Below are 18502 nucleotides of genomic sequence, written 5' to 3' on the forward strand. Positions count from 1 at the left end.
ACACACACGTACACAGTTCCATCCAATCAAAGCCAATAATATCTGCATAAAAAAAGGAAATTTCTTCAGTGTTTCAGGGTGAAATGGTGGAATTAGTACATTTACTTAAGCACAACACAGTGTGGTGTAACCACTGTTACTTAAGTAAATATTTAGAATGTACACATCTACCCTTTGTTAATTTAAGTACATTTTGCTGAGAACCTGTACTTTTACTTGAGTACACTTTGAATTCAGGACCTTTACCTGTAACAGAGTATATATTTCCACACACTTGAGTTGTCTGACATTTGAATACAGAACAATGTCCTCATGATAACAAAAATCAGGTCCTTTTTGCCAATGTTGGCAAAAAGGACCTGAGCACCAGGTCGTCTTCACATCTGCCTGAGTGGAACAACCAGGTGGAACCAATCACACCTCACCTGTTTCCAGCCTAACTAAGACTTTCGTGGAGAAAGTGCAGTGTCTAAACGTTCATGCTGACCAAGCCGTTGTGTTTCTTTGATGCGTTTCAGGCTGCAGTAATCAGCACAGCTGTTGTGTGATTGTCTGATTGGTCCGGGCGATCCGGAGAGGACTCCAGACTGGAGCCGTGCTGCTGGTTGGTGGGATGTGATGCACTGTGGGTTTTCCACAATCATCTTCCAGCAAGTGTGAAACGAGGTCAGTCTGACGGCTTTAGCTTCTTCACAGATCAGCTTTTTACAAACAAAACATGTCATCAGTTGCAAAATATGATGCTCTTTGATTAATGGCCCAAAACTAAACACAGACTTCTAATGAGCTTCCACTCATTAAAGTCCTGTTTACAATAATAATGCTGCGTCATGTAATAATGTTACTCTGGTATCACTACATTTAGAGTCTATGAGAGGCTTCCATCATAACAAGTTCTATTCTTTTTCTTACTTGTAGAACATTTGGCTGATAATTGTGTTTCTTCAGCATGTTGTGAATGCAGGACGTTTACTTGTAACAGACACAGAGGTATTACTACTTTAGCTGAAGTTTACTGTAGGATTTAAATTCTTCTTCCCTCGCCTATAGGAGAGAGAGAGAGTCACACACACTTGTTGCCCTTCTCCCTACTTCTCTTATCCTGCCTTCAGCCATAAAACAGGGTTTACAGACACCACTGAACCAACCGCTCTCACACACACATTGATCCTGCAGTCAGTGTCCTGAGGTCTGTGAGGATTTTCACGCTTCAGCAGGTCAGCCGGCAACTCTAAAGTTTTCTTGTTGTGATCTTTGTGTGAGGATAAATCTGGAGCTTGTGCTGCTGTGGCTGCGATGAATCTGCATCAGGTCCAATCAGAGTGAGGTCAGAGCGTTTCTGCCTGAATGCTTTGCTGAGTAGAACAGAAATAGGCGGTGAAACTTAAGTTTAGCTGCGTCTGTCTAGAGATCGGAATCAAGAACCATTTCCAGTGGAGAACTGATCTGAAATCGTCTGGTCCATCAGAATCGTCAGCCTCCGTATTGATTCCTTTTATCGATATCAGCTTGTTTTTCGACCGTCAGAGCTGACATCATTCCCAGGACGCCAAACGAGTCTCTGCAGCTGGAAAGTTTCAACATGAAGGAAGAATGATGACAACAGTGGCGGTTATATTTAATATATTTATATTCGTTGTATTTGTTTCTTTTTCTTTTTGTTCAGTCGATCAAAGGACTGTCAGTAAAATGATCGTTTGTCGGAAGTCTTGTGCAACATAAGCTTGTTTATTTAAAACTCTGCAAACAGGTGTATTTGCCTTCCAGCCTCACAGTCTGTTACAGCAGGTAATTATCTGACTTTAGGTCACTTCTGGAGCTCCTTGGGGGGGGGGATTAACCTATTTTTTTTGACTAAGAAAACAAAAATGACTGCTGTATAAACACTAGGGATAAGAATCGAGAACTGGTTCCAGCTGAGAACCGGTTCACCTTCTGCTAAACAGGCAGGAAACTGAACCAGTGATGGACAGTAACTGAGTACATTTACTTCATACTGTACTGAGTTTTTTTTACTTGAGTATTTCCATTTCATGCTTTTCCTCCACTTCACTTCAGAACTTAATCATCTCTCGACCCCTCAGACTTATCTGTCGGCCCTTTTGAGGGGCCACAAGCTTCCTGTAACGTTAACCAAGTAGTTTTGTGCCTAAGCTGCATCATCTTCATCAGCATTTGTGAAGAGGGCTTTGGCGATGAAGACTGATGTTGTGTTCGGGAAACGTAGCGCTGCCTCAGACAAACTGACGATGTCACAGTAACCAGAGAAGAAACTTTTCAGGGCTGCACAACAGTTTGATTAACTTAAACCTTTCAAACATTGACTGAAATAATCAGCGTTACTTTCACTTTGAGGATCAAACTTGATTCGCCATCTTTATTTCACAAATTTTCACTTCTTTCACTGTGTTATGCTTACAGTCACGGTACACTTTATCCTCTACACGCTGCCATTTGCTGTATTCTTTGGTGCAATACTTTTCATTACTACTGTTTGCTTTTTTGCTATTCTATTATTATGTATATAATTTTTTACTGCTCGCTATTTTGATATTTTATTATGTATAGTTTGTTCTTTATAGTCTTATTTCACAATTTTTCACTGATTTCACTGTGTGTAATGCTGCTGCTGCACTGCAATTTCCCAGCTTGGGATAAATAAAGTCTGTCTGTCTGTCTGTCTGTCTGTCTATCTTTAACAGGACTAAAGCGTTTGGCGAGCGGCGTTAGCTACAGGAAACGGTTTCTTCAGTGTTTTGCATTCAGGAGGAAAGAGGTCGAGGATGGCAGACGACCAAGTGATGATGGAGCTCGGGCTGAATGGAGCCTCAAAACACCAGGTACCTTCCTTCCTTCCCTCCCTCCTTCCTTCCTTCCTTCCCTCCTTCCTTCTTTTCCTGATGCTAAAAGCACACATTTTGAAACGTGTCATGTGACTGCAGTGTGAAGAGTTTTGGGGTGACTTAGTTGGTTTTCAGATTGCAGGTTCGGGCAAGCAGGGCGCCACCGTCAGCTTTCACAACATCCATTACAAGGTGACGGTGGGAGGAAACTGTCTGTGCCGGAAGAAGAGTACGACCAGAGTCATCCTCAGCGACGTCAGGTGAGCACGCCGAAGTTTCTAAAACTGCGACGCGGTGCTATGACAGCAGGTACGGAACAAACCAAGAGATGCTGTGGTGACTGACTGGTGCTGTCATGTTCCCAGCTGGCTAGCATGCTAACAGTTAGCTCACAAAATATTTTGCATAGATGCATAAACACAAAACATTCCTCTTTTTTATTTTTGGAGCAGTTTATGCTCTGACAGAGGAGGTGAAACGATTTCATGGCAAAGATAAAAACACTTTGAGCCCTCTGAGGACTGAAACCCTCGGGTCACACTCTGCATGCTCAGTTATTGTGTGCTTGTTTGTCTACGTGCCGACAGGAGCCCACCTGGGAGGCAAACGTGACACGATCAAGGCCCACTCAGATCAAACACACACACACACACACACACACACACAGCAGGAGGCGAAGGAAGGAAGTTTGCTTTGTGGAGAAACTCAGGTTCCCACCTCCCCCCTGTGACACACACAGGAGCCTGTTGGGAAACAATGACCCGCAGCTTAAGGCAACAAACAGACGTCGTGGCAGGATGCCTCCAAACCGCCTCCAAACCTTTAAACCTGACCTAGTGAGAAAGATCCGGCTGTTCAACTCAGAGAAACGTGTTACTTTGGATTTTTGCCTCTATGATCTAAGAGTAGCTCATCCCGTCGAAACATCTCAGCGTTCACGTGCTGGATTATCGCAGCACTTTGTACAAACATTCATGGTTCCCAGAGGATGAATCCGTCTGACTTTGGTGATCGTCGACTGAAATAACTCAGCTACTATTGGATGGATCGCCATGAAAGTTTGCACAGACGTTCGTGCCTCCGTCGGGATGAATTGTAATCATCATCTATCTTTTCATCCAGCGCCATCATCAGGTCAAACTGTCAGTTTGTCCAGTACTTCTACTTACATACCTACAAAGCTAATGACATCCCCATCAGCCTCAGCTGTGCTTTGTGTTTAGTGCTAATGCCTGCTCGTCCGTTCTTATTGATGCCGTGGACTTCCACAGTGAATCTTGCTGTGGTGTTTTAATGGTTGTTCACGCCTGACAAACCTAAAAACTATAAAGCAGATTATTCAAGAACAAAGCTCACGTTTTTCATCATGGCCGTGTGACCTCACGTAGAGGTGATGGTGTGCACTCTGCATGAAACATGGCTCTGTCTGTCAGCAACACGTGACGACAGCATTTCAAGGTCTCTGATTACGCTTCCATATGACAACGAGTGTTTGATTATGGATGTGTGTTATGAAAAATGCGATCGTTCAAAGTGCAGCGTGTGTGTTGAGCTTACAGGGGGCGGTATCTCTGGTATTTTATTGTTCAGTGTGTGTAATCATTGACCAGTCGGACTCAAAGTTGAAGGTCTGAGCAGCTTGTGCAGAAAGTTTTATGGGAAGGATTTACTGTGCTGACTGTTCTGTTGTCTGCTGACTTGTTTTTCAACCCAGACTTTATTCAGATGTAATTTGCAATCATTTATTTTACCTTTAATCCTGAGAAATGAGCCACTGCAGCATCTCTGGAGTCCAGTCATGGTCCTTCAGACAGCAGGATGAAATGCTTTTAAAAGAACGGTCATAGTCAGAAACAGTCTGACAGATTAAAAAAAAAAGACATGGAAAGAAAGACTGAAAGAGATGCAATTTAAAAACACTAAAGAAAAGATGGAGGGAAAGGAAACAAAGAAAAAGCACTTGCATCAAATAGATCACAAAACAAAACAAAGCTGCATTGAGTGGTGAAAATAAAACCGCAGTCTCACCACTTGCAGACGTACGACCTGACAGATGTTGCACAGGGGGAAGTGCAGCCCACAGGTTTGTTAGAGTCAGCTAAAAAAATTTTCTCAACAGTTTCCTCAAAAGCTAATTTTTTTTTTTTTTCCCATCATTATTTTTATTGAATTTTAAAGCATTTTCACATACAAACATGAAAATAAAAAACATCAACAACAACAAAAAAAACAAGATTACAAGAACAATGACCCCAAAACAAAGGCTTCTCTGTTTTATACTGTGTGATTAAACACAAATATATAATTCACCCATAATAAGGATGTGGAATATCAAAACAAGAAAAAAAGAGCAAGGAGAAAATAAAAAAAAGAGTATTATTTTAGGACATTGCAAAGGACACTGCAGAGGACTACCAATAACTACGCCTCCTCCTCCATCTCACTCCCCATAACACTCAAATCCACATTCTCCATGTATTCAATAAAAGGTCCCCAAATGTTTTGAAATAGTGACCGTTTCCCTTTTATAATGTAAGTAATCTTCTCCATCGGTAAAGTTGTAGATATTTCTTTAATCCAGTTAATGAATTTTGGTTTACTTGTACTTCTCCATGAGGTTGCTATTACTCTTTTTGCGAGCAGAAGACATAAATCCAGGGCAGTAATTATTTTTCTAGAAATATGCTGTCTATCAGAATATAAACCGAGGATAAACAATTTAGGGTCAAGGACTAATTGTATCCCTAAAATTCCCTTTAAGGCTTGTTTAATCTCCAACCAGAACTGTTGGACTTTACTGCATTCCCAAACACAGTGAAAAAATGTCCCCTTCTCCTCTCCGCACCTGATGCACAAGTCCGGGATATCATTATTGTACTTACTGAGCTTTTCTGGAGTCACGTATGTCCTCATTAACCAGCTATATTGTAGAACTTTGAGGCGTGTATTGGTAGTTTGTGTTTGTGCTTTAGCACACGCTTCCTCCCAATCCTCAGAGGACAAGTCCTCCTGCAAATCTTGCCTCCAGGTGTTAAGTTTATGTAAAGAAGATTCAGAAGATCCCCCTGCTAACATGTTATACAGTCTGGAGATAATTCCCTTTCCAAGGCAATCTTTTTTCATTTCGATTTCCAAAGTGGACAGTGAGGGGATCGATACACACTGATTTTGAGAGGATCTAATAAAGTTTCTCACCTGTAGATATTTGAATTGATGTTTGCTTGGAATGTCATACCTGGCAATCAACTCCTCAAATGACATCAAAATTCCAGCCTCTGATCCCATGAGGTCCCCTATTGTTTTTAAACCTTTTTCAGCCCACTTTCCAAAACCAGGGTCTGCTTTGCCTGGAGGGAAAAAATGGTTACCCCATATCGGGCTGAGGTGTGACAGAGAGGAGGATTCCCCTAAGTATTTCTTGATCTGATGCCAAATTATAATCATATTTTTGACGATAGGGTTTTTGGTCTCTTTTTTCAACATTTTGATATTTGCTGAGTATATGTACTGAGGGAGAGGGAGAGGGATTGAGCAGTTTTCCATAGTCATCCAAGGTGGGGGAGATTTATCTGTAAAGTAAAACATCATAGTCCTCAACTGAGCTGCCCAATAATACCAGAGTGGATTGGGGCACTTCAGGCCTCCTCTATCATACGGTAGGTATAGAAGTGATAAACGTAGCCTTGGTCGTCTATTATTCCACAAAAAACGTACAAACATTTTCTTTAGAAGTGGGAATAAATTAACAGGAGGTGGCAATGGGATGTTCTGAAACAAGTACAGAAGCTTTGGCATTACATTTAATTTAAGAACATTAATTCTTGCTATAAGCGATAAGGGCAGGGAGTTCCATCTATCTATAGAGGAAGTAATTGAATCTACCATTGGGCTGTAGTTAACCTCGACAATATCTCTTATACACGGCACAATCTTAATTCCCAAATATGTAAAACAATCTACTTTTCTGAATTGGAACGAAGCCCCGGCACCATTTCTTTCTTCTGAGTTAAGTAACATTAATGAAGATTTGTCTTTGTTCACTTTATACCCTGATATCTTTCCAAATGTGTTTATTAGCTCTAACAGGGCTGGAATAGAATTTTTCAATTTTTTCAAGAAGAGAATGACATCATCAGCAAATAATGCAATTCTGTGTTCCTGTTGACCAACTGACAAACCAGTTATGTTTTTATGGGACCGCACTGCAATAGCAAATGGTTCAATTGCTAGAATAAATAATAAGGGGGACAAAGGGCACCCCTGCCTACATCCGCGTTTTATTTTAAATGGTTTAGATATGATTCCATTTGTTATTATTTCAGCATAAGGTTCATTGTATAAAAGTTTAACCCACCGACAGAAATTATCCCCACAACCAAATCTGTTTAATATTTCAAATAGGTAGGGCCACTCAACTCTATCAAAGGCCTTTTCGGCATCCAATGATAGCAAAGCAGTATCAAATTTTTCTTCCTGATTATAAAGAATATCCAACACTCGTCTCACATTATGAAATCCCTGTCTACCTACAATAAACCCATTCTGGTCACAGGTGATTATATAAGGTAATATTTTCTCCATCCTACGAGCCAAAATTTTGCAAAGTATCTTTAAATCTACATTAAGAAGACTTATTGGTCTTAAATTTTCACATCTGTTGCAAGGTTTACCAGGTTTAGGTAGTAAAGTTATCAGAGCTCCTCTTAATGAAACAGGGAGAGTTCCTTTTTCAAATGACTCCGAAAACATATCGAAAAGCGGGGACAGCAATTTAGCTTTAAATTTTTTATAAATTTCTGCCGGCAACCCATCTGGGCCTGGTGTTTTGCCCGTTTTCAAATGATCTATTGCTATAGATATTTCCTCCTTAGTTATAGCTGCACCCAGATCTGTATTCATAAGTTCTGAGATGTTGGGTATTTGGAGGGTATCCAAGAAGAGATTTTGTTCTTGTCCCACATGTGTTATGTCTGAGCTGTATAATTTTTCAAAAAAGGTCTTAAAAGTTTCGTTGATTTTTAGGGGGTCAACAATAATTTGTCCATCACTAGTTTCAACTGAGGTAATACTTTTCTCGTTTTGTAATTGTCGAAGACGCCAGGCTAAAAGTTTGCCGGGCTTCTCCCCCTGGTCATAAAACGCCTGCTTAAGACGCAAAAGATGTGAAGCAGCTTTAGAGGCAGAGAGTTCATTATACTGTGTTCTTATTAGCAGTAGTTTCTGATGAATATTTGGACATAATGTTTGATAGTATTCCCTCTCAAGCAATTCAATCTCTGCTTCCAACTTTTTAGTTTTCTGATATGTTTGTTTTGTCTTATAGCTCGTAAAACTAATTATCTGGCCTCTTATGTAGGCCTTAAAGGCTTCCCATCTTGAAGAGGATGATGTTTCATCTGTATTGATTTCAAAAAAGATATTGATTTGGTTATCTATAAAAGATATAAATTCTGAGTCTAGGAGCCATTTTTGTTTAAATCTCCACCTAGGGGGGTCTCTCCTTAGCCTTACATCTTCATATATTAGTGAATTTGGTGCATGGTCCGAAATTAAAATGCTGTCATAGTGGCAGTCTTTTATTTTATGTCTCAAGTTGGCAGAGACCAAAAAATAATCAATGCGCGAATATGATTTATGCGTACCTGAGTAACAAGAGTATTTTAAGCCTTTGGGATTCATATCTCTCCAGATATCTATCAAATTAAGCTCCTCCATAAAATGCTGAATAGTTTGTCTGCTTTTAGAATGAGATGTATCAATGCCTGAGCTTCTGTCCAACCCCGGATTCAATGTGCAATTAAAGTCCCCTGCTACAACATAGCTACCAGACAGAGATGAAATTGTGAAAAAAAGATTATGAAAAAACTTTGGGTCATCAATATTTGGAGCATATATATTAATCAGATTTATTTTTTCCGTAATAAGCATGCCCTGTAGAATAATATACCTTCCAGTCTTGTCTCTGATGACCCTTGTCACATGAAATGGTATGGATTTATGAATCAAAATCATAACTCCTCTTGCCTGAGAAGTAAAAGGTGCTGAATATATATTGCCCTGCCACCTCCTCCTAATTCTCGCCTCTTGACTTGATAACAGATGGGTTTCTTGAAGTAGCATGATATCAGAGTGTATAGATTTCACCTTAGTCATTACTTGCTTGACCTTTTTCAGTTTTTGCAGTCCTCTGCAGTTCCAAGAAGATATTTTAATTTTTACTCCACCAGACATAACATATACCATTGAATGAGCTCCACCATTCGTTCAAATTTTTTAAGAACAGAGAAACAAGAAGCACCTGAATGTTAAGAACTACATCCATAGTAATGAACACTGAACACTATATCCCTTTAACTTGAAACTTAAACTTTGTTACCAAGTTCCCTCCCCCCTATGTATAATGGTTCCTATCTAACAGCTGAAGGCCGTTCCACACAGAAGTGAGGATCAACCGGCTATACCTAACCACTCTCTCTTATTCCACCCCGCTATGAACATAGAAAACTCGTTATTAATTACGTTCAGAAATTACTTAACTTAACGCTCAGTAATTATCCATCCATATCAATACTTTGTAATGTGCTGGTGATTACCGTATCTTACCCAGGACTACTTTCTGCTCTCAGAGTCCTTACATAATTCTCTGCTTCAGCTGGCTTGTTAAATATGCGCGATTGCCCGTTATGTGTCACCAAAAGCCGTGCAAGAGGGATCATGCCGTATCGAATCCCCATGGCTCGAAGCTGTTGTCTCACGGCATCAAACTCCTTATGTTTCTTGTGCACGCCGGCTGCGAGGTCCTCGTACAGTCTCACCTGGTGATTCTTGTATAGTATCTGTCCCTTTGCCCTGGCGGCTCTTATCACAGATGATTTGTCCTTATAATTTAAGAACTTCATGATAAGAGTCCGTGGTGGAGCGATGTTTGTTTGACTCTTCGGGCCGATACGATGCGCTCTCTCCAGTACCAGAGTTGTGCGCAACGGTACCAGATTCAGAGCCTCCGGCAGCCAGCTTTCCAAGAAGGCGCACGCGTCCTCCCCCTCTGCGCCCTCAGGTAGATTAACCAGTCTCAGGTTAGATCGTCGCGATCTGGCCTCCAGGTCCAGCACTTTTTCCTCAAGATCCTTCTTTTTATTTTCAAGGGTTTTAACGGTTGCTTGTAAGCTGGTGATGATATCCTCTGCTGCAGACATCCGAACCTCCACCTCGCCGACCCTCTCAGCACACTCATTGACATCTTTTTTCACACTTTCTATTGCTGACAAAATGCCATCTAGTTTGGAGGAAAAATCGGATTTCAAGTTTGCAATTGCAGCCAGTATTGCGTCGGAGCCAGCTTCGGCTAATTTTCCTTTCCCATTCACTTCCCCATCACTGCTTTCCTCCTCCATTGCCTCGCATGTGTTTGTATTAGCTTCGCTAACGTCACGGTTAGCTTCGGGGCTTAGCTTAGAAGTAAAGTTGGATAACTTCGACTGAGTCGGCTTACTAGGATTTTTACCGGGTTTCCTTTGCACCAGAGGCATCACAGCAGTCCTAAGACGTCGTTGTCAATCTCTTATAACGAGTATTATCAGGTGTTTTGCAGAAAGATAGCGGAGCCGAAGCAAGCACGTCCTCTCAGCACGCCGCCATTACCGGAACCCCCAAAAGCTAATTTAAAAGTATTTCATTCAGCTGTTATTCACTGAGTTTCCTGAGAGAAACACGTGAAAATGTTCAGCTCCTTTCGAAAGAGCTGAAGATACAGAGGAGAAAAATAAAAACATGAAGGAAGGATGAAATAAACGTGGAGGAGGCAAAAAAAAACCTGCAGCGTCATTGGCAGCGTTGTGTTACTTCAGTTTGCTGACTAAAGGGCAGACATCGGACAGGATGAAGGCCGAGTCAGCAAAAAGACCAAAGGATGAGTCAGATTATTCACAGAAACTGAACAGTCACAGTTTGGAAAAAACCTCTGAAACATCTTTCAGTTCCTCAAAAACACGACGACGTGAAACCAGTGAGCCCAGAGTTCACCAACAGTCACTTCACGGGAACACAGAACAGAAAGTGCTGCGTCATTCCACACAAAACCACTTTAAACATTAGAATCAGGGTGAATGAGCTCTATGAGTAGACTGTTAGCTTAGCTTAGCTTAGCTTAGCACAAAGGCTGCAAACAGAGGGAGCAGCTAGCCTAGTCTACTAAAACACACTACATCTGGCTTCATTCACTGATTTCATGCTTATGTTCTTTCTGTCTTTGGTTGTGAGGAAGGAGGGAAACTTCTTGGAGAAATGCAAAATGACACATAATAAAAACGTCTACTGAATTTCTCCACTGCTCATATTCCCTTTCTGTCCACCAGCGGGATCATGAAGCCGGGTCTGAACGCCATCATGGGACCGACGGGAAGCGGCAAGTCATCGTGAGTGTCCTTGTAAAGCCAGGTCGCCGTCCCATGCTCATTCAGATCACGTGTGACACACGAGTTTGTGTTTGACCAACAGGATTTTTGTGGGTCTCGTCAGGGACAGTAAAAGTGGGCGGAGCTTCGTGTCAGAGATACTAACGGGAGCTGTTTGTCGTTCAGGTTTCTGGATGTTCTGGCAGCCAGGAAGGACCCCGCAGGCCTGACGGGAGAGGTTTTGATCGACGGAGCGCCTCAGCCTCCAAACTTCAAGTGTCTGTCTGGATACGTGGTGCAGGTGGGTGAGACAGACAGGAAGTCAAATCCACAGACGGCAAGTCTGCGACAGGATCCAGTAGGACAGGTTTGATTCAGGGGGGTTTCCTGCTCGGGGAAGGAAGGGAGCGCACGTAACAATAAGACCGGCTTCTTAGGCCAAGTTTGTTTTACTCACACACAGCAGACGTTAAACAGTTTTAGAAATACTGAGGTGTAAAATAAAAATAAATCCCAATACGAAAACGTATCCTTGAAATAAAAGCGCATCCATCAGCCGCTGTCTGATGTGTCGGTTGTTGACGGTGGTTTCTTGTCTCCAGGACGACGTGGTGATGGGAACTCTGACGGTCCGAGAGAACTTCAGCTTCTCTGCGGCGCTGCGCCTCCCGTCGTCCATCCCGCAGAGGGAGAAGGAGCAGAAGGTCAACACCCTGATCAAGGAGCTGGGACTGGGCCGCGTGGCCGACTCCAGGGTGAGGAGGAGGAGGAGGAGGGAAGGAGTGAGGAAAAGTAACGACAGAAAGGGTTACCAAAAAAGACATGATGAAAGGAAGAGTAAAGAAACAGAGAAATAAAGGATGAAAGGAAGGAAAGACGAGTCATAATGATGGTTAGAGAATGCATCATGTCGCTGAGGGTCCTCACCTGTGTGTGTTTGTGCAGGTGGGCACCCAGCTGATTCGCGGGATCTCTGGTGGCGAGAGGAAGAGGACGAACATCGGCATGGAGCTGATCATCGACCCGTCCGTCCTCTTCCTGGACGAGCCGACCACGGGCCTCGACGCCAACACGGCTAACTCCGTGCTGCTGCTGCTAAAACGGTGCAAACACGCACACACACGTGCACACACACCTGGATAATGTATCGATGCTACAGGTTCATGTCGTGACCACTGATTTGAATTACTTCAGCTTTGTTTCTGAGAAATCATCTTCCTTTCTGTAAATACTTCACTACCCATGAGCCTCGGCTGCAGTTGTTCTGGAGAAGAAGCCGTCAGCTGATGAATGATGCGCTTTAAGTGAAATCCACGTCCGAGACACTAACACGCTTCCCTTTCCCCCGTCAGGATGGCGAACCACGGTCGCACCATCATCCTCTCCATCCACCAGCCTCGATACTCCATCTACCGCCTGTTCGACAGCCTCACCCTGCTGGTCAACGGCAAACAGGTCCAGCAGGCGTTTCCACCTTCACTGTCTTTGATCCTTCATTCCTTCTTTATTCTTTACTTTTGTTCTGTCTTCATCTGTTTTCCTCTTGTTCCTTCACTGATTCCTTCTGTTTTCTGTTGTGTGGACTCAGGTTTACCACGGTCTGGCGCAGAGAGCCGTGGAGTATTTCTCAGACATCGGTAGGGGCGTGAAAATTTACTTTGATCCAGTGTAACACAACCTGTCGCAAAGGTGATGTCTGTAATTGGGTTTGGAACTTCATTTCCCAGGATACACCTGTGAGCCCCACAACAACCCTGCCGACTTCTTCCTGGACGTCATTAATGGAGACTCTACGGCCGGTATCCTCAGCGACGGCGATGAAAAAAGAGGTGTGTGTCCACGTCAGATTTTAATGGAATTAATGTCATCGAATTAAAGTAGTCCAGCAGGGATCATATAAATACAGAATTTCTTTTATTTATTTTTCCCTGTTTGTTTATTCTGAATGCCTCTTTTTCCCCCCCAGATGAACCTGATTCAGAATCCATATCGAAGTCCAGACAGGGGATCGAGCAAAAACTGGTGGAGGTGTATAGAAACTGCCACAACTTCAAACAGACCGAGGCAGAGCTGGGTGGGTACACAAAAACATTTCTATTCAAAACTCCTGAATCTGCTGCGTTTCCTGTCCTTCAGTCCTTTGATGGAAACATCAGCTGATCAGTCAGTGGTAGAAGAAGTACTTTATTACTGAAGTAAAAGTCCTGCATTCAAAATTTAACTTCAGTAACATAACAAAAGTATTAGCATCAATTTACACTCAAAGCACAAAAAGAAAACTACTCATGATTCAGACTAGCCTGTTTCAAATAATAATACTGTATATACTGCTGGTAACTCGTGAACTTCCCCTGGTGATCAATAAAGTCTTAACTCGCACATACGTCATCATTGATTAGTGGACAACATGTGTTTTCAATCTGAATCTGCAAAGTTCTGCAGATTTCAAACTTCAGCTATCAAATAAATGTAATGGAGTATCAGTAATCAATCCCCCCTGCTGTCTCTCTCAGAACGGATAATTGAGGGTAAGCCGACTACCAAACCGAGTCACGCTAGAACCATCACCTACAACACCGGCTTCCTCACCCAGTTCAGATGGGTTCTCAAGAGAACGTTCCGCAACCTCCTGCTCAACCCTCAGACCTCCATTGCTCAGGTACGAACATCGAGGCTTCGGCTTCTGTCTTAGAGAGGCCATGCTGACCTGCGACTGTGTGGGAATCAGACTAACACTGCAGGCTTTGAAGTATTATGGTATGCAGGGTTCATCACAGACTGAAGGAAATGTGACAGATATGACGGTTTATAAAGGGTCGTTTTAAAGCCTGGAGTTTGTCCATTACTGAAAATCATCCCAGGTTGTGGGAAGTCGGGACGTCTACATCTGAAGCGATTACACGCTCATCGTCACTTTCATACAATTTGAATGTAGCTGCAGCCGAATCTAGTGGCCATGAGTTTGACATTTTGAAAAACGTTTATTGGTTTTCTGGCAGTGAGCTTGACGAGAAGATCAATACCACCATCTCATACCCAATATAAAGCTACAGCCAGCAGCAGGTTAGCTTAGCTTAGCATAAAGACTGGAATCGGGAGGGAACTGCTAACCTGGCTATGCCTGAAGGTAGCAAACCTGCCTGCCGGCGCCTGCTAGCAGTAACAGAACAGCTTGATTCTTCTTCGACTGGGAACCGTTCACAGCCTGCATTCGTCATTGCCTGTCCTGTGTTTGTCTTCGGCTCAGGTGGGGGTAACGTTGTTCCTCGCTCTGGTCGTAGGAGCCCTTTTCTTTGACATCAAAGAAGATCAAAGTGGAATTCAGAACAGGTATTCTACTCTTCAGGCGTCTGTCATAGCAGCTGTTGTTGTTGTCGTAGCAGCACTAAAATTGTCATTTTAGAGATGAAATGATTCGTTTATATGTCCGAACAATTATCTTAATAATGCTTCAGTTGCAGCCCTAATTTTTTTTTAATGCACTTGCTCTAATTTTAAGACTGTGATCTTTTTATTTGCAGTTTATTTAAAGGTGTTTTTAAAGTCTTAATTTACATTTTTTAATTGACAAAATCTTAGTTTGATTCTGAATTTGTGACAGTTTTTGTTTGAGAGCATTTACAAAATTCGGATTGTTTGCCTCTGATTGTTCTTTATAGTTCAGGGTTAGGACTGAGCGTGTACGTGTCCGTCCTGTATTGGTTGTATTGATCGATCGTTTGTGTCTTCAGGTTCGGCGTTCTCTTCTTCGTCGTCGTCAATCAGTGTTTCAGCTCCCTGTCAGCTGCTGAACTCTTCATCGCTGAGAGAAAAATCTTCATGTGGGTTTGACATGCAGTAGTTCCACTCTGTTTTCGGTCTTTATGCTAAGCTACGTTAGCCACGTCCTGATTCCAGCACAGAGACAGTTCAGATGAGGTTTATTAATGAAGCGTTTGTCGTATTTTTCTCTCTCTCATCAGTCATGAGTCAATCAGCGGTTACTACAGGGTGTCGGTGTACTTCCTGGCGAAGATGCTGTCTGACATCCTCACGCTGAGGAGCATCCCCTCCATGGTGTTAACCTGTGTGGCCTACTTCATGATTGGTGGGTAGAAAACACACTTTGCTACGTTGTGAGCTTTGCTTATACGGTTCTTACGGCAGGAAATTAATCATCAGCTGTTTAAATTATCTGGTCCTCGTTGTTCAGCGAGGAAAAATGTGAAAAAATCTCTGGTTCCAGGACTGTTGGCCAGATGAATTAAACTGTTTGAGGATTTCACATTTGAGCTTCAGAAGCTCGTAGCCTGACATTTTCTAGATTGAAAGATCAAACGATACATTAAATAACGAAATCAACAGATGAATTGGTAATGGAAATGATCAGAAAAGCAACTTTCTGTTTGTTTCATCTCTGTTTTTGTTATTTTGTTTTAATTTTAGATGAGTTTTCATCACTCGTGTTCAGAGTGCTTTACTTACTAACTTTAGACCATTTGTTTGTAGTACAAGTACAAGTACAAGACAAGTCCCCTTAATGTAAATCATTAAATTTTAGGGTGAAGACTTGGGTTGAGGTGAGGGTTAGGCAGGTAGAGGTTGTGGTTATGGTTGGTGTAAGTCTCCAGTAAATGAATGTAATATGTGTGTGTGTGCGTGTGTGTGTGTGTGCGTGTGCGTGCGTGCGTGCAGGTCTGAAGCCGACAGCTGAAGCCTTCTTCCTCTTCATGTTCACCTTGGCTCTGGTCGCCTACACCGCCACCTCCATGGCTCTGGCCATTTCAGCCGACCAGACCGTGGTGGCGATCGCCAACATCTACATGACCATTTGCACCGTGTTCATGATGGTGATGTATACACACGTCAACGCACGGCAGCACTTACACATGCGGTCAATAGGCTGTTTGTTAAGCCCCGCCTCCGTTAGTTACTGCTAACACAGCTGTCAATCACTCCGTTCTCACACACACACAGTTCACGATGAGCCACTCAGAGCCTGAATCTGTTTCACACTTTGGTGATTATCATTATCTTGGTCACTATTACTGATCTAGCTTCATTCGTACTTGCTCCTGAGATGTTATTTTGGAATTTGCAAACATTCACACATTCAGACGCCATCGCTGCCGTGTCGAAGAAAGAAGAACTGAGCTGTAAATCTCTCCCTCTCTTTCTCTGCAGATCTTTGCAGGTTTGCTCGTGAATCTTCCCTCCATCGTCAGCTGGCTTGCCTGGTTAAAATACTTAAGTATTCCACGATATGGCTTCAGCGTACGTACACACACGCCTCCGTCAAAGCAGTTCCTGGAGCTGCAGCTCAGCAGATTTCATTCAGCTCATGATGATGATGATGATGATGATGATGATGATTTTTGTGTGTCTCCAGGCTCTGCAGATTAACGAGTTTACTGGGCTGAACTTCTGTCAGGGCTTTAACATCAGCGACATTCCACCTGGACTTCTGTAAGAAACACTGACACACAGCCAAGTCTGCGTCTTCATGCCTAACTGTGACTGAGTTGTATCTGATTTAAGGGAAAGCTGCAGGCATTTCAGGTCGTGTCACAGTAATGGCTCCACCTGCTGGACGGCGTAGCTCATAGCATCCCAGAGACCTGTTTGTTTTTGTCGGTTTGCTTTAAAGCAGATCAAATTAAATCAGTAATGATCCACAGGGTTCGTTTGATCGTTTGCTACGAGTTGGATTAATTAAAGGTTGGTTAGTTTGTCAGGTAATTCGTTAGATTACTTCAATCGTTAGCCTTTCTGTTTGATGGTTAGATGGTTGGTTTCTCGTAAACAACAGGTGAGTTTGTGAGTCAGGTGGTTGGTTAGGTGCTTAAAAAGTGAACACACTAAGTAAATAGTTACTTGCTTATGTGTAAATCTGCCAGTTTACCAGTTATTTAGCTAAAATGTGAGCTAGTTGCCTAAAATTGTGCCTAGTAGTTTGTCCATGTGATCAATATGTGGTTAGCTACGTGTGTCTGTAGATACAAAGAGCTCATTCTGAATATTCTATTCTATTTCTGCCAATAGATCCCCTGAATCCTGCACACCTGTCCTTTCAGGTGTGAGTCTGTCAGTTTGGTGTCTGGTTACTAAAAGATGAACAAGTTAGTCAGGTAGTTGTTTAAAAGATGAGCCTATGGATCAGTTACATAATAACTCACCTGTTCAGCTGAAGTAGACTCTTTCAGGTTGCTAGTTCAGTGGTCGGTTGCATAAAAGTGATCCTGCTCGTTAGTTGTTTGACTAGTTGCTTATTTAACCTGCGAGTTTTTCAGGTTGATAGATGGCTGAAAGGTGAATGTGAATGATTACAGTGAGTCAGTGTCACAGTCTGGTTGGTTACTTCATTAGTTTCTTATTTGCATGTATAAACTGTGTCACTTCGATGTGTACTGGTTAGTTTAACTAGTTATGTCATCATTTAGCCTTCCAGCTGGTTAGATATAAGGTTTACTTATTGACAATCTGACTCTTACATAAAAGCTGGGCATGTTCGTTATTTCCTCAATTAAAAGTGTTAGTTCTGTAGTTAATTTAAATGTTCGTTCAAACTGAAGGTCTCTCGTTATTTACTTACTTAAAAACATGAAGCTGCTGGTTAGTTAGTTTGCGAACAAAGTACTTAAATAATTGGAATGTGTCAGCTGATTCGTGTAGTTAATTAGTGCAGTAATCGGTAGGGTTAGTAATTGAAGCAGTCAGTAATTGCTGGGTTATTTGCTGATTGAGGAACCTTTGTGCTGTGTTCCAGTTGTACAGGGGAGGAGATTATAATGGAGCAGGGCGTGGACTACTCCGCCTGGGGCTTCTGGCAGAACCACATGGCTCTGTGCATCATGATCATGTGCTTCCTCACCATCGCTTACCTCAAACTACGCTTCATCAAGAAGTTCACCTAGACCTTCATCATCATCACTGTCGTCCTCATCAATGTCATCATGATCGACACGATGGAAACCACATCACCGGCATCACCCCTCCTCATCACCGTCATCATGATCGAAACCACATCACTGGCATCACCCTCCTCATCATCACCATCCTCATCACTATCGTCATCATTATCAAAACCACATATCACTGTGATCACCCCCCCCCCATCATCCTCATCACCGTGCAGCTGGAGGAGCAGCTGGGGGAGCAGCTGGGGGAGCAGCTGCAGCTCAGGAATTTGTTTGTACAGCTTCTTTTTTTTTGCAGATATGATTTGAGATTTTCTTTTAACTTCCAGCTCAGTTTGTTCACTTTCAGTTCCAGCTCATCAGATCTCGT

General features: G+C 42.5%; 1 protein-coding gene across 2 annotated transcripts; it reads left to right on the forward strand.

Annotated features, from left to right (window-relative positions):
- The first annotated feature begins 1134 nt into the window (after positions 1 to 1134).
- LOC121626311 (broad substrate specificity ATP-binding cassette transporter ABCG2-like) lies at positions 1135 to 18296 on the forward strand. Of its 2 annotated transcripts, none has more exons than XM_041964747.1 (19): positions 1135 to 1217; positions 2703 to 2840; positions 2979 to 3103; positions 11198 to 11257; positions 11423 to 11537; positions 11839 to 11991; positions 12182 to 12339; positions 12589 to 12691; positions 12825 to 12873; positions 12964 to 13065; positions 13203 to 13310; positions 13750 to 13895; positions 14484 to 14566; positions 14968 to 15057; positions 15199 to 15323; positions 15911 to 16065; positions 16400 to 16489; positions 16605 to 16681; positions 17982 to 18296. In XM_041964747.1, the coding sequence occupies exons 2-19, from the start codon at positions 2784 to 2786 to the stop codon at positions 18127 to 18129; spliced, it is 1944 nt and encodes a 647-aa protein (XP_041820681.1). In that variant the 5' UTR covers positions 1135 to 1217; positions 2703 to 2783; the 3' UTR covers positions 18130 to 18296. The 2 variants fall into 2 exon arrangements, with proteins under 2 accessions (XP_041820681.1, XP_041820682.1); XM_041964748.1 differs by lacking the exon at positions 1135 to 1217 and adding an exon at positions 1733 to 1788.
- Positions 18297 to 18502: the final 206 nt, after the last annotated feature.

Source organism: Chelmon rostratus, chromosome 23 (assembly GCF_017976325.1).
Source record: "Chelmon rostratus isolate fCheRos1 chromosome 23, fCheRos1.pri, whole genome shotgun sequence".
NCBI lineage: Eukaryota > Metazoa > Chordata > Actinopteri > Chaetodontiformes > Chaetodontidae > Chelmon > Chelmon rostratus.

Bases quoted from the DNA above. Each gene is read 5' to 3' on its own strand.
- LOC121626311 (XM_041964747.1), top strand. From the start codon at position 2,784: ATGGCAGACGACCAAGTGATGATGGAGCTCGGGCTGAATGGAGCCTCA. The intron at 13,311-13,749 runs GTGGGTACACAA...TGTCTCTCTCAG, and splicing joins ACAGACCGAGGCAGAGCTGG to AACGGATAATTGAGGGTAAG. The intron at 15,058-15,198 runs GTGGGTTTGACA...CTCTCTCATCAG, and splicing joins GCTGAGAGAAAAATCTTCAT to TCATGAGTCAATCAGCGGTT.